The sequence below is a fragment of the Myxine glutinosa genome, chromosome 2 (genome assembly GCF_964187855.1).
Source record: "Myxine glutinosa chromosome 2, kmMyxGlut1.1, whole genome shotgun sequence".
Lineage (NCBI taxonomy): Eukaryota > Metazoa > Chordata > Myxini > Myxiniformes > Myxinidae > Myxine > Myxine glutinosa.
Genome location: NC_136262.1, coordinates 255,636,360 through 255,664,135, shown reverse-complemented (window position 1 = coordinate 255,664,135; position 27,776 = coordinate 255,636,360). Strand labels below are relative to the sequence as shown.

At 43.4% G+C, this 27,776-nt stretch overlaps 3 protein-coding genes across 4 annotated transcripts in view; 2 read left to right on the top strand and 1 right to left on the bottom strand.

The window, feature by feature from the left end:
- The window catches only part of LOC137420657 (uncharacterized), a 71,453-nt gene extending 70,568 nt beyond the window's left edge, over positions 1-885 (top strand). The window contains exon 3 of the mRNA XM_078772468.1: positions 621-885. Coding sequence (XP_078628594.1) covers positions 621-704 — 84 coding nt within the window. The 3' untranslated portion in view covers positions 705-885. The remainder of the gene's footprint in view (positions 1-620) is intronic.
- On the bottom strand, positions 440-6,525 carry LOC137420640 (NADH dehydrogenase [ubiquinone] iron-sulfur protein 7, mitochondrial). The gene is made up of 8 exons (XM_068105875.2): positions 6,475-6,525; positions 6,040-6,070; positions 5,211-5,331; positions 4,892-5,071; positions 4,675-4,721; positions 3,320-3,408; positions 3,109-3,217; positions 440-1,084 (listed from the first exon to the last, which is right to left on the bottom strand). The coding sequence occupies exons 1-7, from the start codon at positions 6,485-6,487 to the stop codon at positions 3,120-3,122; spliced, it is 579 nt and encodes a 192-aa protein (XP_067961976.1). The 5' UTR covers positions 6,488-6,525; the 3' UTR covers positions 440-1,084; positions 3,109-3,119.
- A 200-nt stretch (positions 6,526-6,725) lies between these two features.
- LOC137420638 (uncharacterized) lies at positions 6,726-27,400 on the top strand. 2 transcript variants are annotated; one of them, XM_068105871.2, is made up of 6 exons: positions 6,726-6,840; positions 12,915-13,085; positions 14,451-14,852; positions 16,819-17,382; positions 19,212-19,310; positions 23,986-27,400. In XM_068105871.2, exons 2-6 carry the CDS (start codon positions 13,061-13,063, stop codon positions 25,281-25,283), a joined length of 2,388 nt encoding a protein of 795 aa, XP_067961972.2. In that variant the 5' UTR covers positions 6,726-6,840; positions 12,915-13,060; the 3' UTR covers positions 25,284-27,400. The 2 variants fall into 2 exon arrangements, with proteins under 2 accessions (XP_067961972.2, XP_067961969.2); XM_068105868.2 differs by having other exon boundaries at positions 14,451-14,903.
- Positions 27,401-27,776: the final 376 nt, after the last annotated feature.

Genomic DNA, 27,776 nt, shown 5'->3' with positions numbered 1-27,776 from the left:
CATACTCCCGCCGTGGGTCAAGTTGGAATAATACGTTTTGTTTAACATCCCCTCTCCCCAAAACAATAAATGAAAAAGAAAGTAGGCCCTAACTGTCAGAGAATTTATTTTGATATATCTCGGAATTGGAGGAGAAAAACATCATTTAAGAATAAGAATAAAAGCTTTAATGCAGTAAAACAGAAAAGAATTCCCCAAAAAAAATTCCTGGATCCAGAATAATATCCTGAGCTTCAACAAAAAGTAATCAATTCTTCCTTATCCCAAGGGCAATCATCCCACCGACTTTCGTCCAAATCCATTCAGAACTTTTCCAGATATCTTGTTCACAAACACACGAACACACACACGGACAGACACGATCGAATGCATTACTCCCTGGCGGGAGTAACAAACTTTCATGAAGTAGTTTTAAAACTTGCCTGACAAACTGACAGACTTGTAAGCATGTAAACCATTTTATTAACATCAAAATAATGGAGAAAAGAATACAGAATGGCATCACAGCACAATATTACTCTACTGTGTTGTATCGATACATTGCTTTCATAGTTTTCATCATGAAATCCAGGGGGTGAATAAGCAATGAATACACGTCATGTGCAACCTGTGTCTCACAGCACTGGATAGATGAGAAAGAATGGACAACTCGGGCGTGCACACTGATTGAGGAAGCGGAAGACTACGAGCTGCAAATCGAGTGAATGAGTGATATTTACTGTACAAACTTTGTGGAAGACACTATTGTTTTCCCCTCAAAATGATCAGTTTCCGGAAAGAAAAGTGGATTTACGGCAGCCCCCTCTCCCCCCCAACCCCAACCCACCTTGATATGGTAACTCCAGCATGACCAACTTCCTGCAATAAATCCTGATTTTAACATTATCAGTTGTTTGGCTACCCATCGTCAGTGTTTCAGGTTTTATAATATGCAATATAATTATAATAGAATGAAAGTTCCTCAGAATGGTTTATTTATACAAGCCCAAGCTGTACAAATTAATTTCATGTAATGTACATGAAGGGAGCAGCATAGAGTGAAACTCTTATACCAACTGAGAAGTGGCCATTCGTTTCTCAAAACCTGGAATTCAAAAAGGGGGGAGGACAGGAAATGGCGGGAGGGAGGAGGAATTAAATAAAAAAAGTGAAAAACATTTAACATTTATCAAGACAACATTATGTGAAACTTGAAGAGAAAAATTGAACCTATTTTGTACAATACCAATATATATCTACCAATTAAAACCACAGGGATGGAGAGAAAATACCAAGATGTATAATTTATCTTTTATTAAACTCACTATCCTTGTCCTTGTGTTTTACACTTCTCCCTTCCCCCCCCCCCCCCCCTTCCCATGCCTCCTCCCCCCGGGCCCTCTCCCTTCCACACATCTCCCTGCTCTCGGATGTTGTGTTTGTGTGCTTCCCCTTCTCTCCCCATCTTGTCTTCCGCTCCCTCTTTTTGTGTATTTTGTTTGTCTGGTTGATTTGTTTGTGAAGTAAATGTTAGCTCTTTCACGAGCCTCGATTCAGTATACAAAAAAAAAACTATAACAGGCAATTAATAAAACGTTTAAAATATCCATAAATTGAATATTAAAACAAATAATCATGAACCAGATTCAGTGGTGTTAGAGTTAGAGTGTCTGCTCAGAGTCTGGGAAGTCAGTGGTTCAGACCCCAGCCGAGTCATACCAAAGACTCAACAAGAATGACCACACTGTGCTTGCAACCTGCGATACAAAAATATATATATTTCCGCCTCCTCTGTGCTCTCAACTTCCTCGTCCTTACTGTTGCAGTTATTATACAATTCATGTCTGAGGGTCTTCACGGTTTGGTTCAATATCAAATACGAGTCGGACAGATGGCTTCCTTCTGTGTCCATCTTGTCCACCCCATCCTTGCATGTTTTGCGTCCTGGTTTTAATTTAACAGCCTTGGGGGAGGAGAGCGAAGGAGTGGGAGGAGGAGGAGGGGAGAGGGTGGGAGAAGGTGGAATTCAGTTGGGGAGGACAAGGAGGGTTGGGGAACAAGGACTGGGGTAGTGGTGGAGGAGGAGGGGTGGGAGAGTGGAGGGGGAGGGGTGGGAGAGTGGGAGTTGTGTGGGGTAGTGGTGGAGGAGGGGCGGGGAAGTGGAGGAGGGGGTGGGGCAGTGGAGGAGGAGGACGAGTGGGGGAGTGGGAGTTGTCTGGGCTGTGAGTGTTGTTACAAGTATATCTTTTTTGTTTGGTTCTGGGACCACAACATAGATTAAACTCAATTTTTGCATATATTGGTGAAAGGGAAAGCGTGTGTGTGTGTGTGTGTGTGTGTGTGTGTGTGTGTGTGTGTGTGTGTGTGTGTGTGTGTGTGTGTGTGTGTGTGTGTGTGTGTGTGTGTGTGTGTGTGTGTGTGTGTGTGTGTGTGTGTGTGTGTTTTTTTGTATACTGAATCGAGGCTCGTGAAAGAGCTGACATTTACTTCACAAACAAATCAACCAGACAAACAAAATATATAAAAAGAGGGAGCGGAAGACAAGAGAATGGGAAGCACACAAACACTTGAGAGCACACAACATTTAAGAGCAGGGAGATGTGTGGGAGGGAGAGGGCTTGGGGGGAGGAGGCGTGGAAAGGGGGGGGGGGGGGGTTATAACCATGGCCGCTGCTAACCAATTACGTCAACAGGAAATGGTAAGAATCCAACTGCTCTCCTCCATGGATATTTTTACGAGTCTGATTTTCATTCAGGAACACAATTGTAGTTAACCATCCTGAACTAGCCATTCTTTTGTCCAAATGCTGAAAATGATGTTTAAAAGTTTATTTAAATTACAGATTTCACGCTGGCAAGGGCAGGTTAAAAGTGCCCAACAAGCAGAACCGAGTTGTTGAAAACAAACACACACGACAGGTCTAGTTAGCATTCATACAGAATTTCGAAAATCACGTATTCCAAGCGAGTTTATCTCTTGTATTTTAGAATTTATAAGAGCAATCCATTTAAATTACTACAACGTATCGGTTTATCTGGATAAGAGTCGACGGGATGACAAATGGAGTGAAAGTTGAAACCAAAAAGAATACGATCATGAAAACTATAGGCGGCACATTGCAAACACACCTGTTATGCTGCTATTTACGATGCCATAACAGCAACACTTTCTGCCTCTTAATTTTCTTCTGGAGTTGTAGGACACCATAGAGCAATGCCTCGGCTGTGGGAGGGCAGCCTGCAGATAGGAGAGGCCGTTCACATCGGACAAAATGAGTACATTGAAGGATATCAAGTTCGGGATATGATGCACAACATCAGCCAGCTCCCCAACACCCACCTGGCACGTAGATATCCACAGGTACGATGCGGTCACAGCCTCGTACCACCGCATACGAGTAGTGGTAGTATCCTCCTCCATTAGCACAACTAATGATAGGACACAGGTCAATCGTAGCTACAAAAGTCAGTGTTATTTTGTCAATTATCAATGAAAACGTAATGCACGTCCAAAAAAAAAAAAAACATGGGGTGCAAGCAACTTTTTCACTTCAAACTTCAACAAACAAACTTTTAGCTCTTACACAAGCCTTGACTTTGTATACAAAAAATAATAATCCCTTTTTAAGGCCATTTTCCCTGCTAGAGTGGGGGTTAGCCTTTTGGGCCCCATGACAATCATCATGGATCCCTTTTTGAGGCAATGTTTTTATGGCCAGATGCCCTTCCTGACACCAACCCTTTAGTTGCCCCTTACGACGCGCAGGGATACGGTGTACCTATTTTAAACCGGGGCACACACCGGCACGTTCATTCCAGCAAGCTGGTACTCAATTTGCCGACCTCGGAAGGATGACAGGCTGAGTCAACTCCCCTGGTGTTAATCCAATGATCGACCGGGATTCGAACCCAGGATCCTAGGTCCCAAGCCAGCACCCTAACCGCGAAGCCAACATCCTAGGATCCCAAGCCAACACCCTAACCGCTAAGCCAACATCACGAGCCTCGACTTTGTATACAAAAATAAATGAATAAACAATATAATAGAGTTCATGGAACACCCTATCCTGTGCACTTGAGAAAAAAAGGACAGCGGCAGGGTCTACACTCTACACTACAGGCAGCAAATTTGATTCGTCGTGATGACGTAAAATTGTCTAAATTCGGCTGAATGGAAGGGTTTTTGAAAATACCAAAAAGGCGATTTGTGTTCTACAGTGTTCAAGTTTATAACTTAATTTAAATAAAATAAAGATTTAAAGGTTGTAGAATTTTTTTTTTTTTTGAAGTTTATCACCGTTGATGCAGCATCTTTCACATCACCTTATTGAACACGTTACATTACTTATTAGTGCTTGTTGTTTGTGTCTTTTATAACATCCCTAAAAATTAAGTTTCATGTTTGGAATGATTTTCAATTTTGTTTGACTGCCACAGGCAAACAGAGTAAAAAAAAAAAGTATCACTCCTCTCCGAGCACAAGATTAGGACAAATTCAGAGGCAAAGTACTGCGAGATCACAGGTTTGTTTTCTGATTCACGTTCAAAATATAACACTCAAATGATATCAATTTGTTCCTCGATCGTAAACTGAAGTTTGTGGAGACAGACAGACAGAAGTGAACAAATTCCTTAATCTGACTCTTCGGTTCACTCGTGCAGGGTAACTATCACATTACCAGTGTCAAATTATACCTGCCCATAGAGATGACCCAACGAGGTTCAGGCATCTGATCGAAAACCTAAAACAACAGAGGCCAAAGGATGAGACTAACTGGCTGATTTATTAGTTGACAATGCACAGACGTGCAAGTGATGCAAATGAAATTTCCTTACAATAAATTTCAAGACGACAAACGCATGGCTGTATGCACACAAGCAGTGCAAAATCCTAGCTCTGGGCCTCACACACCTTCCGAAGAGCAGGTGCCATCTTATTGGTAAGTGTTCCCGCGACGATCATGACATCTGCCTGTCGTGGTGAGGCACGGAATACGACCCCAAAGCGGTCCATGTCATAGCGTGGTGCCGCCATGTGCATCATTTCAACAGCACAACACGCCAGGCCAAAGGTCATTGGCCACAAAGATGACTGAGAAAAGAGGTTAAGAGAGTTGTGGGGAATAGTTCAGTTAATAGCAAATATTATATATATATCAATTTGACTTTACAGATCAATTTAACAAGAAGATATTTTGGAATTGGTGTTTGTCGTTTCAAAATGATCTCACCCGACGTGCCCAGTTTACAAGATCATCCAGTTTGGCAATGACGTACTCGCCCCGGTTTGATGGCAGGGCAGATGACTTCTGAACCACGGCACTCGTCTTTGGACGGACATTTGCCTGCCAGCTATACAGAAAGGTATAATTAGAACATTTGGTAATTCACCATTCCAAAGAAAACTAGAACGGCACTCATCAGAAAGCAATCCTCCACCTGGTTGGCCATATCACTCAAAGGTGAAGAATCACATAAAAATTATACTAGCTGGATCAGGATTCGGATCTTCACCAAAATTGAATCGATTCTTCCTTGTCTCACACACAACCTGTCCAACAAGTTTCGTCCAAATCCATCCATAACATTTTGAGATGTCCTGTTATGTATTGTTTTTGGCCCTATTTCCTATTGGTGGAGAATCACTTAAAAATTAAATAATGCCCATATCCGAATCCATATTCAGATAATCACCAAAATCGAATCGATTTGTCCTTGTCGGACACCCAACCGGTCCACCAAGTTTTGTCCAAATCCGTCCACAACCTTTTGAGATATCCTGCTATGTATCGTTTTTCGCCCTATCTCCCAATGGTGAAGAATCACTTAAAATTTTCTAGTAGCCGGATCCGAATCCGGATCTTCACCAAAATCTAATCATTTGGTCCTTGTCACATTCGCTACATCTCTGCCAAACTTCGTCTGAATCCGTCCACAACTTTTTGAGATATTTTGTTCACAAACAAACAAACAAACGGACAGACAAACAGGGGTGAAAACATAACCTCCATCCACCTTTGGTGGCGGAGGTAAAGACAGCAGGCACCAAGCATGTTTTACCTGCATAAAGGTATCCTGATGTGTCGCAGGACTTGTATTTGTAACGAAGCAGTGGATGATTGGTACGAGGAGAAAGAAAAAGTGAAACGAAATCCCAGTTATAAATCAGCAAAGGCCTAGCTGGCTAGACTAGCTAGTTGAGGGATTGGGAGGTGACTGGAGAGGGGAGAATGAATGGATAGCGTGGAAGAGGACAGTTTGGAGGTGATTGCATCAGCTTAATAATAATATGCACAGATAATAACATCCTCCATGTTTATCAACATCGTTAACGTAACACCATTGAAACCACAGCCACATAAATCGTGATAAAAATGTCTGCTGACAGGTTTCCAAAAACGACAACATTATCTGTTTATGGGAATTCTTTGTTGACAACAAGAAAAACATTCGCCAAACAGATCTAAGAACAAGTTCATCTCAAAGGTGACTTACCGGAAGCCGCCATGACACCCTAACGACTATTCCAAAACATACACCGCCTCCTTTTGTTGTTGTTGTTGTTGTTGTTGTCGTTGGGGGCATTTAAACTCGAAAATGAGAAATACATGTAATAAAAGACCCTTTTTGTTACAGTTAAAACGTGTGAGGTCGGAACGGAATATAAAAACAAGTATTCGTGTTTATTTTAATTTTCGTGGCGTGTATAGAGCCTCGCGGCTCTGAAAACGCCATTAAACTTAAAAGAAGAAGAAGAATTCTCCTTTCACCCGTTGATTGCGAACGTAATCAAAATCCTAGGTGCTGTATATCTGGAGTCCGCTTGCCAGTTCCTTGATAACACGAAACCACATTGAACCGGTAAGTGTCTTGATTACATTTATTAAAAACAACAGTAAAACCAAAATTATTGTTGAAAAAATACCTAACGAATAATAACAATATTTTTGGCGGATAAATGGGATAATGGGCGCACTAGAGCGTTCTGCCGCGCATCGCCATCAGGCTGTGATCATTACCTCAGATCGTTACCTCAGCAGGATTTTCAGGTGACCTGCTCGCAGCTCGCACTGTCATTGTTAGTCGTACACAGAGCACATGCTCCTATGATGATTTGACTCGTGTGGAGAGTTTAGAAGTTTGTGAAATTATTTTTGACAGTTTTGTGGTTCCTTCTACTCTGGGTGAGGTAATTATTCCGATTTTTTCATACTTTCGCGGTGTTACACTTATAACTCAGTCAGCAAGACTATCAACCATGTCTGTACATGTTTTGATGGTGTTGAGTGTGTCATTTGATGTGCAGACGAAGACAACATAAACATACTGTTTTTCCCAAGGACGACACAAAAATCGGCGTCTGACGTCATTCCGTGCGCGATGACGTCCGGCACTTCCCGGAAGAAACGCGCAGAGCGAAAGGATGTAACAAAATGATGTGGCTTCTGTGTTTCATCCTTTGTGTGGGTGTGCAGTGTGCTGCTCGTGAATGTCGGGTTTAGGCAAGAATTGTGTTCAGGATGCCGGAAATAACTCGCCTGCTTTTCGCCAAAGACATCGTACCACGTAATACATGTAAACCCCGGGAATATGATACTTGTTCTGCAGAATAACTAATTACAATGGCAAACTGCACAGTTGAAAACTCTAAAGTTAGAGTGAAGTCGATGGCGCCCATTACCATTAGGCATTAACAAATCCCCACGCCTTCCCACCTGAAGCAAAGTTTCAAAATGGCAAAAAGTTCCACCAGGAATGACGGTATCAAATCTTGAGTTTAAAATTTCCCCCTGTTTTGACCCCTGTGACAGTCCCAACCCCAGGAGCATGGACCAGGGTTCGAATCCCCAAAAATCGTTAGATATTTTGTGCATCCCTCGATGTTGATTGCATACACACGTTCTAAAATGTGCCCGTAATTGCATGTTTGGTATTTGACTTTTGACCCCAACACTGCAGACCGATTGTTGGCGGTTATGAGGCAAAAAACATGTTTTTTTTTTCCTGGAAATGGACCAGCCACATGTACATACAGGTAGTCATCTATAAGGTATAAAGACCAACTGTATATCTTGGAATGCAGCAAATAGCTTTTGCAAGCATACTTAGCGCCTGGTGTTGGCTTAGCGGTTAGGGTGCCGGCTTGGGATCCTAGGATCCTGGGTTCGAATCCCGGTCGATCGCTGAATTAACGCCAGGTGGGTTGACTCAGCTTGTCATTCTTCCGAGGTTGGCAAATTGAGTACCAGTTCACTGGTAGTTCCCTGTGTGTCGCAAGGGGCGACTAACAGAGTTGGCGGCAGGAAGGGTATCCGACCATAAAACATTGCTTCATAAAGGGGACCACATTGCCCAAAAAGGCCAACCCCTGCTCTGCGGGGAAAAATGGTCTTGAAAGGTGGTTCCATTGAGGGACTCATGAAATATGTAATGCCTTTTTGGATTGGCCCTCGGTTCATGCCCGAGGGTCGAGTATACAAGGGAGCAGGGACTTCGGGAGATCTGTGGGAGGGAGAGGGCTTGGGGGGAGGAGGCATGGGAAGGGTGGGAGAGTTAAAAAAAAAAAAACACGTGGACACTGCTAGGACTTCCAGGAAAGAAGTCGGTATTTCAAAAAAGTGGATCTCGGGTGAATTAACGGGGGTAGAAAAGATCATAGTCTGTGGGCTGAGTAGGGTTTACATGCACCCCCCCTCCACCCCCCCCCCCCCCCCCCACAACTTAACTTCCCGGGTATGTCCATGTACCCCCCACCCTAGTAGGGGTTAGGAAAAACCATGTTAACAGAAAAAAAAACTCATTCCCAAGGTACCTCCCACGCATATTTTGATGTTACCCCCCCTGTCAGTGATTTCTGAAAATTAGGGGTAGGCGAAATTCAAATGGCCATAACTTTTTACCTAGTCATCCTATGGTTGCATATGACCCCTCAAAATGTTTGTCCTGGGACACTCTTTACAATGATGTGTTATATGCAAATGAGGTCACTAATGAGGTCACCAGAGGTCAAACTACGAGGGAATTAGTTTTTTTTTCTGTTAACATGGTTTTTCCTAACCCCTAGGGTGGGGGGTACATGGACATACCCGGGAAGTTAAGTTGTGGGGGGGGGGGGTGCATGTAAACCCTACTCAGCCCACGGACTATCAAGGTTTTGGATGGGGGAAGATAAGATAAGAGATGGTGGTGAACAGCTGTTTTAAAGACCTGGAGGGAGGAGGGGGATTGAAGAGAGTGAGGAAGTTTGTTCCAGAGGTGGGAGAAAAGAGGAATGAAAGAGTGAAGATGAATAGAGAGTCTTGATTTTGGCAGTTTCACCAGCAGAGGGTTGCTGGCAGATCTTGTGCGACCTGTAGGAATATTTGGGGGACAAAGCACAGACAGAGTTGGGGGAGCATGGCTGGAGAGGAGTCGGTAGAAGACAGAAAGGCCACCAACCTGCCTGCGGTGAGTGAGTGAAAGGTCCTCAGAGTTGGCTTCATCGCGGCAGAGTCCAATGATTCTGAAAGCTTTGGTTTCAACAGCGTGAAACCGAGTTACAGTGCATTCAGAAAGTATTCAGACCCCTTCACTTTTTCACATTTTGTTATGTTGCAGCCTTATGCTGAAATCGTTTAAATTCATTTTTTCCTTCATCAATCCCCACTCAATACCCCGTAATGACAACGAGAAAACAGGATGTTAGAAAGTTTTGCATATTTATTAAAAAGAAAAAACTGAAATATCACATTGACATAAGTATTCAGACCCTTAATTCAGTACTGAGTTAAAGCACCTTTGGCAGCGATTACAGCCTCGAGTCTTCTTGGGTATGACGTGACAAGCTTTGCACACCTGGATTTGGGGATTTTCTGCCACTGTTCTCTGCAGATCCTCTCAAGCTCTGTCAGGTAGGATGGGGACCGTGGGTGGACAGCCATTTTCAGGTCTCTCGAGATGTTGGATTGGGTTCAAGTCAGGGCTCTGGCTGGGCCACTCGAGGACCTTCACAGAGTTGTCCCTAAGCCACTCCTGCGTTGTCTTGGCTGTGTGCTTTGGGTCATTGTCCTGTTGGAAGGTGAACCTTCGGCCCAGTCTGAGGTCCCGAGACTCTGTTTCAGGTTTTCATTAAGGATATCTCTGTACTTTGCTCCGTTCATTGTTCCCTCAACTCTGACCAGTCCCCCAGTCCCTGCTGCTGAAAAACACCCCCACAGCATGATGCTGCCACCACCATGCTTCACCGTTGGGATGGTATTGGGCAGGTGATGAGAGGTGCCTGGTTTCCTCCAGCCATGACGCTTAGAATTGAGGCCAAACAGTTCAACCTTGGTTTCATCAGACCACAGAATCTTGTTTCTCACAGTCCGAGAGTCCTTCAGGTGCTTTTTTGCAAACTCCAAGCGGGTTTTCATGTGTCTTTCACTGAGGAGAGGCTTCCGTCTAGCCACTCTGCCATAAAGCCCAGATCGGTGGAGTGTTGCAGTGATGGTTGTCCTTCTGGAAGTTTCTCCCATCTCCACGCAGGATCTCTGGAGCTCAGCCAGAGTGACCATCGGGTTCATAGTCACCTCTCTTACCAAGGCCCTTCTCCCCTGATTGCTCAGTTTGGCTGGGCGGCCAGCTCTAGGAAGAGTTCTGGTTGTTCCAAACTTCTTCTATTTAATAATTATGGAGGCCACTGTGCTCTTGGGAACCTTCAATGCAGCAGAATTGGTTTTTGTAGGCTTCCCTAGATCTGTGCCTCGACACAATCCTGTCTCTGAGCTCTGCAGGCAGTTCCTTCGACCTCATGGCTTGGTTTTTTCCTCTGTTATGCATTGTCAGCTGTGAGATCTTATATAGACAGGTGTGTGTCTTTCCAAATCATGTCCAATCAATTGAATTTACCACAGGTAGACTCCAATCAAGGTGTAGAAACATCTCAAAGATGATCAAGAGAAATGGGAGGCACCTGAGCTAAATTTCAAGTGTCATAGAAAAGGGTCTGAATACTTATGTCAATGTGATATTTCAGTTTTTTCTTTTTATTAAATTTGCAAAACTTTCTAAAATCCTGTTTTCTCTTTGCCATTATGGGGTATTGAGTGGAGATTGATGAGGGAAAAAATGAATTTAAACGATTTCAGCATAAGGCTGCAACATAACAAAATGTGAAAAAAGTGAAGGGGTCTGAATACTTTCTGAATGCACTGTAGGTGTGAGGCAGGAGCACCGGCCCAGAGGGGAGAACAGTATTCCATTGAGCTGTGGATGAAAGGCTTGTATGTGGTGAAGAGCTCAGGTGTGCCAAGGAAGGACTTTGCACGACGGAGTATGCCCAGTCGGCGACTGGCTTTGGAAGCCAGCTTGGAAATGTGGTTTTCCCAGGAAAGATCATGGCAGATAGTGAGACCCAAAAGCTTGAGTGACAGAACTTCTTGAAGAGGATTGTTGAGTAAGTAGATTGGAGGGTTGTCCAGTCGGTCTTTTCGGAGAGACATAGTGAGAGTGTGAGATTTGTCAGGATTGAAAGACATGTTCCACTTGTTTGACCAGTTTGTGATTTTGTGCAGGTCTGCAGAGAGTGAGGAGGCTACAGACTGCCGATCTGAGGGATGGGGTATGGAGCGGCAGAGAGTTGAGTCATCAGCAAAGAGATAGAGAGGATTTTCCAGAGAGTCGGAGAGATCATTGATGAAGACCAGAAAAAGCAGGGCCCAGAACACTGCCTTGGGGAACTCCAGTCTGAACAGGAAGGGGAGATGAAAGAAAACCGATTCAGGGTCACACGTTGACTACGACCAGAGAGGAAGTCCGCAAGCCATGCGTGGAGATTTCCATGGATACCATAAGAGGAGAGTTTAGTGAGCAGAGCGGGGTGCCAGACTCGAAGGCACGTGATATGTCAAGGGAGACAGCTCTGATTTCCTGTTTGGCATTCAGGACCTCCATCCATTGTTGAGACAACATAAGCAGCATGTCCAGAGTAGAATGACCTGGTCTGAATCCATATTGATGATCCAAGATCAAGCCATTGGAGAAAAGGAAGGATTTGATGTCAGAAGCAATGATGGATTCCATAACATTGCTGTTTATTGGGAGCAGGCTGATTGGTCTGTAGTTGCAAGGATCTGTTTTTGCACATTTTTTGAGTAAAGCAGAAATGTTGGCTGATTTCCAAGCAAATGGCAGATGATCTGAGCAAAAGAGATGGTGAAGAGAACAGAGAGGGTGAGATAGAGCGGCAGAGCAGGATTTAAGACCCGTGGGCTGATGCCGTCTGGTCCAGTTGCAGAATCAGAGTCGAGGATTTACAGAGACTTCTCCACCTTGTCAGGAGAGAAGGACACAGAGTCCAGGAGCAGTTGGGTACGACTGGGTAAGGTGGGTACAGAGAGAGACGGGTTTGGGACACAAGATTTTGAGGCAGACACAGAGTTGAGGCATTCAGCTTTTTTGGGGTCACATGGGTCAAAATGGGGGGTTGGGGGAGGAAACCTCTATTTGATATTGGGTCATAGCTGGTGGAACTTTTTGCCATCTTTCAACTTTGTTTTCGGTGGGAAGCGTGGGGATTTGCAATGGCCCACCCACCATCGACTTTGCTCTAGTTATATTTTCAACCATGCTTGGTTTCAAATGATCATGTCAACGGCAGAGCTACAGAACACCTGTTGATCATGTTGTGAAACATGTCAACAAATCGTTGCAAAAAAACGACTCTAAATTGCAGAATTAGCAAGTGTTTGCAAATAACGTATCCTCTTTTTACAACAAGGATCAACTACGTTATCTACAGAGAAGACAAAACTATAACGGCGGCGTTTTGGAAACTCCCAAAACATATCAATTTGGAAACTCCTATTTAATCGTGTTCATTCAAACTGTTTTTGTTTTGAAATGTTTACGAAATCATGTCTTGTCTTCTTTAAAATCTTTGCAGATAGTGTCTGCTGATTACTTTTTTTATTCAGGTACAACAAACTTGATTGGATAAAGTAAAGGTGCAACGCAAGAAACCCACTGACTTCGTAATGCATGGACGGTTCTGGGGCAGTCTGAAGACTGCTTCACCGAGATAATAGGAAACCCTTTTCATACAGACCACCTGTTCCTGGAAATGGACCAGCCACATGTACATACAGGTAGTCACCTATAAGGTTTAAAGACTAACTGTATATTTTGGATAGCAGCAAATAGCTTTTGCTGGCATACTTATTCAAGTATCAAGGTTTCTTTTCTTTTTTTCTTTCTTTACAACTAAACAAGGCTCATGCAAGAGTAAGGTATATTGCTGGCAGTGGGACAAACATCAAATGGAACAAAGTCGTTCTAATTTTCCAAAGAAAGACTTGGATCGACGGAGGATGCCCAGACTGTCTGGCTTTGGAGGCTCGCTGTGCTATGTGCTTGGTCCAGGAAAGGTCATGGCTGATCGTGAGGCCGAAAAGTTCAAGAGACTGAACCTCTTCCAGTGAATGACCAAGAAAATAGGTGGGTTCGTTTGATGATCCATCCAGAATGATAGGGTAAGACTGGGATTTTCCAGCATTTTTGTATACATGGTTGAGACTTGTGGAAGAGTAAGAGCAGAATGGAACGGAACACAATGGAAATTGGGAAACACAAACAGCAGAGTAGAAGTGAAAGTGATATCACGGGGAGGGGAGAAGGACACATGAGGTTGAACAAGAAGCACACAAGCTGAATGAAACACAGGAAGCGAAAACCAGGGAGGAAACAGAAAAGCAACAAACCAACTGACAACTAACAAGCGAAAAGAGGTGAGGGAGAGGGGGGAAAAATCACAATAACCTGGGAAAAGGAGAGTGCTTGGGAATGGGGTCATTTGGGGATAGAATATGTTATGAGTATGGAACATGGGATGACCTCAGCTAGTGGTGAACAGCTGTCTTGAAGCACTGGAGGGAAGAATGAGACTAAACAGACTGGGGAAGTTGGTCCCACAGGCAAGAGAAAAGAGGACCAAATGAGTGGAGATGAGCAGTGAGCCTGGATTTTGGGAGTTTCATTCAAGGACCAGTGTTTGCTTACATGTAGATCAGCAGAGAGAGAGAGAGGGAGATTGCCTTGTAGCGGGAAAGGGCAACAATGTGGAGTCGTCTGCAAAAAGGAATCTGAAAGGGTCCACCAAAAGGAAGAGAGAAGGTTTACTTCTTATGAACAGAACGAGCCCCTCCCATTCTTTGGACACCACTGGTAATGCTGATGATTAGATAAACTTATTGCAAAGTTTCCCATATTCCTTCAACTTGGGCCTAATGCCAGAAACCTTAGTTGTTAGTGATTCTCATGGCAGTTAGCGTACCTTTGTCAATGTCCAGTTGCTAAACCTTACCACTGATAATGCTTTGTGTGGTTTTCTTTTCTTCCATCAGGCTGTTGTCTCTAAGCCTAATATTATTTACTCTTTATTTCTTTGCAAAAGTTTTACTATGTGTCAATTGCCGCCAACATGGCTGGAGGTAAAGTACCTTGTTTCACCACAGACTTTCTGCCTTGGTTGGAGTCTTGGGGCTTGGATTTGGATGCTGCTCAAGCTCTCATCTCAGATTTGGGGATTGGAGAGCACCAAGTTCTCCAGGCTTGCATTGACTGTCCCTCAGTGAGGGCTGAACTTTTCTCAGAGGCAAGGAAGAAGCTCACGTTTGGCTCTTATATCATGTTGCGGCGTCTAGTCAAACATTATCAGCATGATAATCGCATATCAGAACAAGGTGGAGCAGCTCTTGTGGTTGGAGCTATTGGTCCACCTTTGCTAGACTTCCTTGCATCCCTCCTCCAGAAATTGAGAGGAGAGTTGTGCATTGCAGCTGAGAAACTTAATGTTCTGAATTTGTCCTGGTACCAGACAAAAATGGAGAGTCTTCAGGAAGAAGAGAAGGAGGTCGGTGAGTCTTTACTGTACACCACAACCACAAGTAAAGACAGAGAAGATTCAGGTATTGGCAGCACCACTGTGCCAGTATTTACTGTTTGGTACTGTAATAGCTTTCCCTTCTTTTTCAATAATTAGGATAACTCCTAATTAAAATTGTTGGATTAATTAAATCGAAAATTTGAATTTTTATTTATTTGATCACATACAGCGTCTTCAGAAAGTATTCACACCCCTTCATGTTTTTTCACATTTTGTGTTACAACTCTATTTCAAAATGGATTAAATTGACATTTTCTTTGTTACTGATCTACACATAATACCCCATAATATCAAAGTGGATTTTTTTTTTTGAATTCTTTTACAAATTCATTAAAAATGAAAAGGTGAAATGTGTCGAGTCAAATAAGTATTCAACCCCTTTGCTATGACACTCCAAATTGAGCTCGGGTGCTTCCAATTTCCTTTGATCATCGCTGATATGTCTAGACAACTTGATTGGAGTCCACCTGTGGTGAATTCAATTGATTGGACATAATTTAGAAAGAAACACACCTTTCTATACAAGGTCCCACAGTTGACAGTGTGTCAGAGCAGAAACTCTACCATGAAATCCAAGGACCTGTCCGTAGAACTCCGAGATAGAATTGTAAGGGGGCATATATCTGCAGAAGGATATAAAACAATTTCTAGTGTGTTGAAAGTTCCCAAAAGCCCAGTGAGCTTCGTCATTAGGAAATGGAAAGAATATGGAACTTCCCAGACTCTTCCTAGAACTGGCTGTCTGACCAACCTGAACAACAGGGCAAAAAGGACTTGGTCAGGGAGGTGACCAAGAACCTAATGACCACTTTGACAGAACTACAGAGTTCCTTGGCTGAGATGGGAGAACCTGCTAGAAAGACAACAGTCTCTGCAGCACGTCAAAAATCTAGGCTTTATGGGAGAGTGGCTAGACGCGGAAGCCACTCCTGAGAAAAAATACACGACAGCATGCCTGGCGTTTGCAAAAAGGAACATAAATGACTGAGAGCATGAGGCAAAAGATTCTGTGGTCTTATGAGACAAAAATTGAACTCTTTGGCCTGAATGGAAAGTGCTATATCTAACCAAAACCGAGCACAGCTCATCACCCATCTCACACCATCTCTACCGTGAAGCATGGTGGTGGCAGCATAATGCTATGGGGATGCTTTTCATTGGCAGGGACTGGGAGACTTGTAAGGATAGAGGGAACAATGAATGGATCCAAATACAGGCGAATCCTTGAGGAGAACCTCTTCAGAGTGCAAAAGACCTTCAACTGAGGCAAAGGTTTACATTCCAACAGGACACTGACCCCAAGCATACAGCCAAAGCAACACTGGATGGGCTTCAGAACCATAACGTGAAAGTCCTTGAGTGGCCCAGCCAAAGCCCAAACTTGAATCTCATTGATAATCTGTGGAAAAACTTGAATACTGCTGTTCACTGACGCTCCCCATCCAACTTAACAAAGCTTGAGCAAATGTGCAAGGAAGAATGGGAGAAACTCTCCAAATCCAGGTGTGCAAAGCTGATACAGACATACCCAAGAAGACTCGAAGCTGTAACCACTGACAACAGCACTTCTACGAAGTATTGACTCAGGAGGTTGAATACTTGTGTAAATTAAATATTTCTGTATTTCATTTTTTATTATTTTGTAAACATTTCTAAAAAATAAATTCCACTTTGACATTATGGGATATTATGTGTAGATCAGTGACAAAAAATTAAAATTTAGTCCATTTTAAATTCAGGCTGTAACACAACAAAATGTGAAAAAGTCCAAGGGGTGTGAATACTTTTGAGTGCACTGTAAATGATAGCAGTTTTATGTTATTTATTACCATGAGCGATTAAATATTCTAGGTTATCAGTGAATAATTTAAAGGTAATGTAATAAGAGATTTGTGGTTTTACACACGACTTGTATGACTTTTCACGTACTTTTGCAGAAAATGTTCCATTACCTCTTGCAAGTAAGGGAGTGGACGTTTCTGCATTTCCGCCATCTTGCTCCTCCAAAGATCTTCTGAAATGGCTGGACTCTCAGAATGTGAAGTCAAACATTGCTCAAACTCTAGTTTCCCAAATTGGAATTCAAGACCATCAGGTCCTCCGATCTTGCATTGATCCTTTTTCACTGAGGGCTGAATTGCTCTCGATAGCCAAAGAGAAGCTGCCATTTGGCTCGTACGCCATGCTGCGGCACCTGCTGGATCCCTATCCTCACAATAACTGCCTTGAGCAAGAAGCACATCTTCATCATAAAAATGGCCTCGGTTGTCTCCTGGACATTCTGAAATCACTGCTTCGGAATTTGGCACAAGAGTTTGACTTGGCATCTGAGAAGCTGCCCTTGTTCAACATTCGTTCAAACAGTCAATCTGAGGATGGAGAACCTGAGGATGGAGAACCTGAGGATGGAGAACCTGAGGATGGAGAACCTGAGGATGGAGAACCTGAAGATGGAGACTTGCATTCTTTACCCACTGAAGAAACAACTCGTATGGATTCTGGTCAGTATGAGTTTAGCTTGGGAGGTCCCAATTATGAGGAACTTATGAGGTCCCAATTATGAGGTCCCAATTATGAGTACCTCTTCCATGGCAGTGTGATTGTTTATTTGACATTTTGTTTCCACCCACTGATGCCCACAAATTGTGAAAATGGCAGTTAACTCCCCTCCAACCATCTTTAATTTGAGGTCTCCTTCCCTTTCTTTCAAATAGGAAGCTAAAATAATTTGGACAAAAATCAGGGAGGAATCAAATTCTTGATCACCTTTTATTGTTATTATTATTTATTTATTTTTGCCTGTGCAAAATTTACTGGATATTAATTTATTCGTATATTAAAACCATTTTATGATCAACCTCAATTTTATTTTTTTGTACTCTGCCCCACCCTATTCCATCTCCATCTCCGAAGGCTGCCCGATGATGATGCCTGACGAAAGGGTGTACTCAGTTTTCACTCCGTTTGTTTTCTTTCTTTTGTAGTCCGCCCCTCACTATTCCATCGCCGGGGGCCAAAAGCCATTGGAGACCGGCGATGAAGCGCACCAAAAGGGTTTACTCGGTTTACACTTCGTTTGTTTGTTGTACACCGACCGCTCCTTTCTTATTCCATCTCTAAGTGCTGCATAACATCATCGCCGGGCACTGAAGAAGGCCCGGCGATGATGCGCACCGAAAGGGAGTACTCGGTTTTCCCTCCGTTTGTTTTCTTATTGTACACTGCTGCTCCTTTCCTATTCCATCTCCAGGCATTGCATGGTCTCATCACTGCATGATTTTCTTTCTTGTTTTCTTCTTTGTTTGTCCTGGCAATATCTCAGCCATCCTTTGAGCAAGGAAGCTGAAATTTCGGCTAAATAATGAACAAGTGCTTTGGCAAAAATGGTATTTTTTATTTTTTGATTATTTAATTAATTTATTACTTTATCAAGTATTTATTTTCTTTCTCATCTTTGCAATATCTCGGGTAACTTTTGAGCTAGGACGCTGATATTTGGACGTGACAGTGACCAAGCGATTTGGCTAAAAGGATATTTTTGATTTATTGATTAATCAAGTAATCGATTCATTATTTAATTTTCAATTAATTGCTAACTTATTTAATTTTCAAAAAGTTACAGATTCGGATGAAACAGTGGTGGTTTAGGTATGCTATTAGTCAATTAATACAACAAACAACAACATGCATTTTAAGGCCATTTTCCCTGCCAGAGCGTGGGTTAGCCTTGCGGTCCCCATGACAATCTTCTCCATTTTGCCCTATTTTCTGCATCTCCCTTGTTAACCCCCTTGCCCGCATTTCTTCTTCCACCACATTTAGCCAAGTCTTTCTCGGCCTTCCCTGTCCTCTACTTCCTTATACCTTAATTTCCATCATTCTTCTCAACGATGAACTCATCACTCTCAACTCTTCTTTGTCAATTAATCAATAAAGTAATTATTATTTATTTATTTTCATTACGCAAGTAATCGATCAATTATTGTAAACTACTTCCCACTCAATTCCATCTCCAGGTGCTCCATGGCAGCATCGCCTGGCACCGAAGGGGAATGTTATTTATGCTGGAGAATGTTATTTATTTCTTTGGCATGGGGGCATTGTACTTTGAATTTGTACTCTATTTGTTACTTTTTTTCAATCAACCCATCTGAAAACGCCATTTAGATCTTGACAATGGTTACACACATTAAGCTAATAGTTTAAATATTCCAATAGACTGTTATCATCGATTACAATGGTTTAAAAATACAGGAAGTTTTTATATTATTCATTGTTTGAACCTGTTTTACACCTCGTGTGTCGAAAACATTTGCAATACCATTTACAGGTGCTGGAGCTGAACAAACTGGGCGTACAATAGAAGTACATTCCCAGGATATCAGCAATGATTTTGGCCCACAAGGGGCAACTCTGTCAGTTGATCAAGGTCAGCTGCTCTTTTTTATTTTGAATTGTGTGGGGATGGGTTTTGGGGTCGGAAGTTGGGGAGTGGGGTGAGTGTTTCTGAACTTGTGAATATTTCGGAATAGCAGCAAAGTTTCACTTTTCTTTTACATTATCAATTGTGTTCCAGTAGAGTTCGTTTTTATATTTTAAGTGCTGAGCAATTTTATGATGGTGAATAATGTGTCTTGTACATTGAGTCAAGGTTGGACCTATGAGTACAATGATAATAACTAGAACGGCACTTGATAGAGCACATACCGCCATGAGGTTGAACAGTTTGTTTTGTATTCCACTGATGGGCCGGATCTGCAAACGGACCTGAACCAAAATCTAATCGGCTTGTTCTTGTCACCTACCCAACTCATTCACCAAGTTTTGTCTGAATCCGTCCATCATTTTTTGAGATATTGTGCTATATATCCGTTTTGGATATACTGTATAGCACCACCCTGGTGTTGGGCTAGCGGCTAGGGTGCCGGCTTAGGATCCTAGGATCCTGGGTTCGAATCCCGGTCGATCGCTGAATTAACGCCAGGGGGGTTGACTCAGCCTGTCATCCTTCCGAGGTCGGCTAATTGAGTACCAGTTCACTGGTAATTCCCTGTTTGTCGTTAAAGGCGGCAAAAAGGGTTGGCGTCAGGAAGGGCATCCGGCCGTAAAACATTGCTTCAAAAAGGGGACCGAAAAACAACAACAACCACGGTTCCCGAAAAAGGCCAACCCCCGCTTTGCGGGGAAAAATGGCCTCTAAAGGTGGTTATATTTTATATATTATATATCCGTTTTGGCCTTATCTCTCAATGGGAAAGAATAATTTGAAAAATTCTAGTGTCTGGGTCCAGATTCAGATGTTCCCCAAAATCTAATCAATTCATCCTTGTCACACACACCCAACCTGTCCACCAAATTTCATCACAATCTGTCCATAACGTTTTGAGATATCTTGTTCACAAACAAACAAACAGACAGACAGGGGTCAAGGAAACTAAACAAATATCAGGTGCTTCAGTGCAGATCCACTATTATGATCCAAAAACATCTTGGAAGGCCTAGCAGTCTGAGATTCCGCATTGGCAACTAGAACGGCACTCAGTAGAGAGCATACCTCCGCCTGGTGAACAGTTTACGTTTTGTATATCAGAGTAGACCAGAAAATCACAATACAGAATCACATTGAATAAAAATCAATCACTGGAATCACCATTGGTTCAATCTTTCATACCCTGATCTACTCCTCGTTTTTGGCCATATCACTCAATGGTGAAGAATCACTTAAAAAATTTACTGGCTGGATCTGGATCTTCACGAAAATTGAATCGATTCTTCCTTGTCACACACACAACCTGTTCACCAAGTTTTGTCCAAATCCATCCATTACTTTTTGAGATATCCCGCTATGTATAGTTTTTGGCCCTATCTCCCAATAGTGAAGAATCACTTTAAAAATTAAATAATTATCATATCCGAATCCACATTGAGATCTTCACCAAAATGGAATCGAATCGTCCTTGTCAGACACCCAACCTGTCCACCAAGTTTCGTCCAAATCCGTCCACAACTTTTTGAGATATTCTCTGCTATGTATTGTTTTGGCCCAAGCTCCCAATGGTGAAGAATCACTTTTAAAATTCTAGTAGCCGGATCCGAATCTGGATCTTCACCAAAATCGAATCATTTGATCCTTGTCACATACGCTACATTTCTGCCAAATTTCGTCTGAATGCGTCCACAACTTTTTGAGATATCTTGTTCACAAACAAACAGACAGACAGGGGTGAAAACATAACCCTCCATCGGAGTGGCGGAGGTAAAAATGACCTTTTTTTTTTTTTTTTGTTTTTTTGGAAACAGGATCGAGGCTCGTGAAAGAGCTAACATTTATCACACAAAAAAAATCAAACAGACACACAAAACATATAATAAGGGTAGAGGTAGACAAGATGGGGAGAGAAGGGGAAGCATACAAACACAACATTTGAGAGCAGGGACATCGGGAGATCTGTGGGAGGGCTTGGGGGGAGGAGGCGTGGGAAGGGGGGGGGGAGGGGTGGGAGAAGTATAAAACACAAGGACACTGCAAGGACTTCCAGGAAGGAAGTTGGTATTTTAAAAAAAGTGAATCTGGGGGTGAAATTAGCGGGGGTAGAAAAGATCAAGGTTTTTGATGGGGGAAGATAAGAGATGGTGGTGAACAGCTGTTTTAAAGACCTGGAGGGAGGAGTGGGATTGAAGAGAGTGAGGGAGTTTGTTCCAGAGGTGGGAGAAAATGGGAATGAAGGAGAGCAGAGAGTTGATTTCGGCAGTTTAACCATAAGAGGGTTGCTGGCAGATCTTGTGCGACCTGCAGGAATATTTGGGGGACAGAGCCCAGAGAGAGCTGGTGGAGCAAGGCCAGAGAGGAGTCAGTAGAAGACAGAAAGCCCACCAACCTGCCTGCGGTGAGTGAGTGAAAGGCTCTTGGAGTTAGCTTCATCGCAGGAGATTCCAATGATTCTGAAAGCTTTGGTTTCAACAGCGTGAAGCCGAGCTAGGTGTGAGGCAGGAGCACCGGCCCATAGGGGAGAACAGTATTCCATTGAGCTGTGGATGATAGCCTTGTATGTGGTGAGGAGCTCAGGTGTGCCAAGGAAGGACTTCGCACGATGGAGGATGCCCAGTCGGCGACTGGCTTTGGAGGCCAGATTTGAAATGTGGTTTTCCCAGGAAAGATCATGGCAGATAGTGAGACCCAAAAGTTTGAGTGACAGAACTTCTTGGAGAGGAGTATTCAGAAAGTGGATGGGAGGGTTGTCCAGTCGGTCTTTTCGGAGAGACATCGTAAGAGTGTGAGATTTGTCAGGATTGAAAGACATGTTGCACTTGTTTGACCAGTCTGTGATTTTGTCCAGGTCTGCAGAGAGTGAGGAGGCTGCAGACTGCCGATCTGAGGGATGAGGAATGGAGCGGCAGAGAGTGGAGTCATCAGCAAAGAGATAGAGAGGATTTTCAAGAGAGTCAGAGAGATCATTGATGAAAACCAGAAAAAGCACAGGGCCCAGAACACTGCCTTGGGGAACTCCAGCCTGAACAGGAAGAGGAGATGAGAGAAACCCATTCAGGGCCACACGTTGACTACGACTAGAGAGGATGTCCGCAAGCCAAGCGTGGAGATTTCCATAGATACCATAGGAGGAGAGTTTGATGAGTAGAGCGGGGTGCCAGACCGTATCGAAGGCACGTGATATGTCAAGAGAGACGGCTCTAATTTCCTGTTTGGCATTGAGGACCTCAATCCATTGTTGAGACAGCAGAAGTAGCATGTCCAGAGTAGAGTGACCTGGTCTGAAACCAAATTGATGGTCAGAGATCAAGCCATTGGAGAAGAGGAAAAATTTGATATCCGAAGCAATGATGGATTCCTTGACTTTGCTGATAATTGGGAGAAGGATGTTTGGTCTGTAGTTGCAATGACAAAAAAAATAAAATAAGCAATGACAAAAAAGACGTTTTTTTTTTCAGACTACTATTTGAACTTGATCTTTAACCCGGAGGGGTATGATGTAAATGAAGTTTAAATGTCCAAGGCTCAAGGCTATCTAGAGAGGGCAATTTTGTTCCGATCAGACAAACTTTAGTGTAGTTCTGAAAACTGTTTAAATGTCTATAATTGGGTCATGACCTTATAGTAGGTCAGGGTCAAAAATTATGTCAACACCACATACTTTCTTTCCATATCATTGATGCAAAATCCCATTTCAAAAGTCCCAGCCAGCTTCATGATACAGCTCAGAAATTGTCAGTTTGGAAATTTGGAATGTTGAGAGTGCAGAAAGAAAAAAATATAAGTTTTTTTTTTTTCAAAATGGTGGATTAGTACTCCTGGTGGACTAACAAACTCTGTGGTACCATTAAAAAGGGATGTTAATTGTAGTTCAACAAACCCGACAACAGCAAAAAGCCTTCCCCTATGCTACAGGGAGAGGATTAGTAAAACTCCAGGGTAATCACAAGTCAAGAAACGTTTCTAGGCTAGAACCAATCCTGGACAGGTCGTCACTCCCATGCGGAATACTAAATGGGACATTTCAGGAATTTGGAATTTGTTCAGAGTGCCGGCGATAACTCCCCTACTATTTAGAAAAGACACTGGTATCTTTCACATCCACAAACGACCAGTGCTGGCAGGTGAGTCCTTGGGCCTAATGGCATCCGATGGGTGGCGCACACATTGACGGATCGTCCTGCCTATGAAGGACCAAGATGACAGTTTATAGCTGGATTGATGTTCAAATCCAGGCTAGGCAGCTGAAGGGGGAGTGTGCATACCTCTTGGCTATCCTGCCAGCTTCTGCCCAATGCAAAGCTAGCAGGTATTGTACAAAGTCTTTACTCTGTCCATACATTAGTCCTCAATTGTTATTTGTCTTTTAGACTTTTTCCCCTTGGTAAAGAAATGCAGGCAACTGGGTTAACAAGGGGAGATGCAGAAAATAGGGCAAAATGGAGAAGATTGTCATGGGGCCCGCATGGCTAACCCCCGCTCTAGCAGGGAAAATGGCCTCAAAATGCCTGTTGTTGTTGTCGTCGATTTTTTCCCCTTGGTCTTCAAGCTGAAGTGGGAATCAAAATATATATACCTGTGATGAACTACTTTTAACAGGTACTATTTTGCACAGGTTTGGAAGATAATGTGGAATCGTGCTTCCCGAAGACCTGCAACTCTGAGTGCTTTGTACGTGATGATGGCAAGAGTTTCCAGTCCGATGACCCCGAGAGTAAATCTTCAAGCAAGCAGGAGCAAGGTAGCTTACCAGGGCAAGGTAGTGTCTGTTTATCTGAAAGCAGCGTGCTCGAAATCCATTCTTATTGCCGACATGACTTAGGCCTCACCACTAGCGTAGAATGCGGACCAGGAAGGCTCGTAACGAGCACAACCACACCAAATGGAGAAAGTAAATCAGATGCACTTGTTTTCCCTACACTGGCATTCCAATCAGATGTGAAAACTCTGCAGAATGAAACTTACCAGGAAGTCCAGGAAATGTTAAGTGAATCTGGAGCTCAGCCAGCTCTTGCCTGTACGGATGCTGACAAGTCTGAGAACGCCAGACCCAACAGTCTGAAGGAACACACTTGCCAACAGTGTGGCAAGCATTTCAGTCACCCATATAGATTGAACAAGCACTGTCGCGTACATACAGGAGAGAGGCCGTATCAGTGTTTGCAATGCAAGAAATCATTCGGCAGTTCCTCCAACCTGGCACGCCATCGTCGCATTCACACGGGAGAAAAACCTTACCAGTGCAGCGAGTGTGGAAAGCAGTTCAGTCAGTTGATTTCGCTCAAGGAGCATCGGCACACACACACCGGCGAGAAGCCCTATCAGTGTGAAGAATGCGGAAAAACGTTTGCCGAGAGATCTACGCTGAATTGCCACCGCTGGATTCACGCCAAGGTGAAGCCTTACGCGTGCGAAGAATGTGGGAAATGCTTTGCCCAGAAAGTGCAGCTGACGCAGCATCGGCATACGCACACCGGAGAAAAACCTCATCAATGCCAGCACTGCGACAAGAGATTTCACCGGCTCTCAAACATGAACGCTCATGCTCGTTCGCATTTCGCACAGAAGACCTACAAATGTGAAGAATGCGGCAAATGTTTCACCGGCTTGTCGTCACTACTTTACCACTCCCGAACCCACACTGGGGAGAGACCCTACCAATGCAATTTTTGTGAGAAGAGCTTCAAACAGCTGTGCAACCTGACTTGCCATCGGCGCACTCATACAGGTGAAAAGCCATACAAGTGCAGCGAGTGTGGCAAACAGTTCAGCCAGAAGCCACACTTGATCAGCCATTTGCGTACGCATTCTGGAGAGAAGCCTTATCGATGCCCAGACTGCGGCAAAGCTTTCACCATACTGTGCAACATGAATTCCCATCGCCGTACACATGCCATGGTTAAACAGTCTTAGCAATCCGTCCCTGCTATACAATAACAAGTGTAGTCGGTACCGGTTATCCGCTCAAAACAATTGTAATCAAAGCTGCCCCGTGGCATGACATTTTAAACGGATCACGCTGCCCTGTTAACAAATCCAGTCCTTATATGGGATGGTCAGCAACCCCAAAGCTCAATTTGTACTTATACCCATAAATCACTACACTCAAAGGTACCCAATCCCATCACCGGAAGGCAAAGAGAGGGAGTAAGGTGGGAGTGGATACAGGATACAAGTATTTTTAAAAAGAAAATGGGCCTCCACTGCATGTGAAATCAAAACGATCAATATTTGGCAGTCTCACTTGGTGTTGGAATCCCTGGTGTTGGGCTAGCGGCTAGGGTGCCGGCTTAGGATCCTAGGATCCTGGGTTCGAATCTCGGTCGATCGCCGAATTAATGCCAGGGGGGTTGACTCAGCCTGTCATCCTTCCGAGGTCGGCTAATTGAGTACCAGTTCACTGGTAATTCCCTGTTTGTCGTTGAAGGCGGCAAAAAGGGTTGGCGTCAGGAAGGGCATCCGGCCGTAAAACATTGCTTCAAAAAGGGGACCAAAAAAACAACAACTACCACGGTCCCCGAAAAGGCCAACCCCCGCTTTGCGGGGAAAAATGGCCTCTAAACGGTGGTTCACTTGTTCTAAGCGGTTCATTTACCGTAGATAATGTAGCATGATGTTCAACCAGGGCATGGTAAATGTTGTCATGCGTCACATTCGTTTATGATCAGAATTGTGATGAAGGGGTTTGATTGGATCATGTTGCACGTGAACGAGCATCTGCAGTGTCAACATGACGGTATCATCATGTACATGTAAAACTAGAACCTAGAACGGCACTCGATGGAGCGTATACCTCCGCCAGGCTGAATAGTTTACATTTTGTATTCCACCGATATACCGGATGGATCTGGACCCCAACCAAAATCGAATCAGCTTGTTCTTGTTTCCAAACGTACTCATGCACCAAGTTTTCTCATAACTCGTCCACAACCTTTTGGGCTATCATGCTTTGGCCTTATTTTTCATATATCTTGTTTTTGGCTCTATCTCTCAATGGTGAAGAATTGCTTAACAAATTAAAAAATTCTCATGTCTGGATTCGGATGTACCCCAAAATTTAATCCATTCGTCCTTGGCGCACACCCAACCTGTCCACCAAGTTTCGTCCGAATCCATCCGCAACCTTTTGAGATATCGTGCTACATATCGTTTTCAGTCCTATCGCTTCATGGTGAAGAATAACATAGAAAATCCTTAGTATCCACATCCGGGTCTTTACCAAAATCTAAACAATTCGTTCTCGTCACACACCCAACCTGTCCACCACGTTTCGTCCAAATATGTCCAACATTTTGAGACATTCTGCTCACAGATAGACAGGATCGAAAACATAACCTCAATCCACCTTCAGTTGTGGAGGTAATAGATGACACGAGCTAAACAAAAACATTTTGAACCCGTTTTCCCCAATGTCATAAAGGTTTGTGAATGAAAAAAACTTTTTCTTTCTTTTACCTCCAACATACGAGGATTTACCTCCAACATTACCGCCTGAATTTGGTGTACCAGTTCACTGGTAATTCCCTGTTTGTCGTTAAAGGCGGCAAAAAGGGTTGGCGTCAGGAAGGGCATCCGGCCGTAAAACATTGCTTCAAAAAGGGGACCAAAAAACAACAACAACCACGGTTCCCGAAAAAGGCCAACCCCCGCTTTGCGGGGAGAAATGGCCTCTGAAGGTGGTTATTATATTTTTATATTACCGCCTGAATTTGGTGAACACCTTTTGGATCGAACTTTTATTCATGATGGACTATTTTGCTTTGCTTCCCCGGATGGTAACTCAACTTTAAGAAAGTTCATTCATATACTGTGCTGTACTTTATGTCTCACTGTTAATGTGTTTCTTTTATCGTAGCCATTGTTGTAAAATCAGATGGAGTTCAACTTGTATTATCAAACTGCAACAGAATCAACCGCTGCCTGGAAGAATGCACGTGCAACTCATGGTAATTCCCATTGCTGGGAACAATGCACGTGTGATTGGAATGCTTAGAAAAGGCAACGTAGAAAATAAAAGATGGATAAATATGCCAAGTGTTTGCTGGAACAAAACCATTCCTTCATTGCTGAGCGGAAAGCCTTTGACCATGAACCTTTGGAAAACATTGGGATAAATTTGTGAAAAAAATTAACAAATGATGACGTCTTCTGTCATGTGCTTCTGCCACCATCTTGAATGAATGAATGAATGATCGTTTTAAGGCCATTTTCCCCGCTAGAGCGGGGGTTAGCCTTGCGGGCCCCATGACAATCATGGTTCCCTGTTTGAGGCAATGTTTTTATGGCCGGATGCCCTTCCTGATGCCAACCCTTGGTCACGCTCTTACGATGCGCAGAGATACGGTGTACCTATTCTAAGCCGGAGTACACACCGGAATCATTCATCCCAGCAAGCTGGTACTCAAT

What these genes read in the sequence shown, in the direction of transcription:
- LOC137420640 (XM_068105875.2), bottom strand. An exon ending in TGGCACCTGCTCTTCGGAAG is followed by an intron (nt 4,722 to 4,891) that starts GTGTGTGAGGCC and finishes CTGTTGTTTTAG; the next exon opens with GTTTTCGATCAGATGCCTGA. An exon ending in TGGGTCATCTCTATGGGCAG is followed by an intron (nt 3,409 to 4,674) that starts GTATAATTTGAC and finishes TCCTATCATTAG; the next exon opens with TTGTGCTAATGGAGGAGGAT.
- LOC137420638 (XM_068105868.2), top strand. Translation starts at nt 13,061, where the DNA reads ATGGACCAGCCACATGTACATACAG. An exon ending in AACAACTCGTATGGATTCTG is followed by an intron (nt 17,383 to 19,211) that starts GTCAGTATGAGT and finishes TACCATTTACAG; the next exon opens with GTGCTGGAGCTGAACAAACT. An exon ending in AACTCTGTCAGTTGATCAAG is followed by an intron (nt 19,311 to 23,985) that starts GTCAGCTGCTCT and finishes TATTTTGCACAG; the next exon opens with GTTTGGAAGATAATGTGGAA.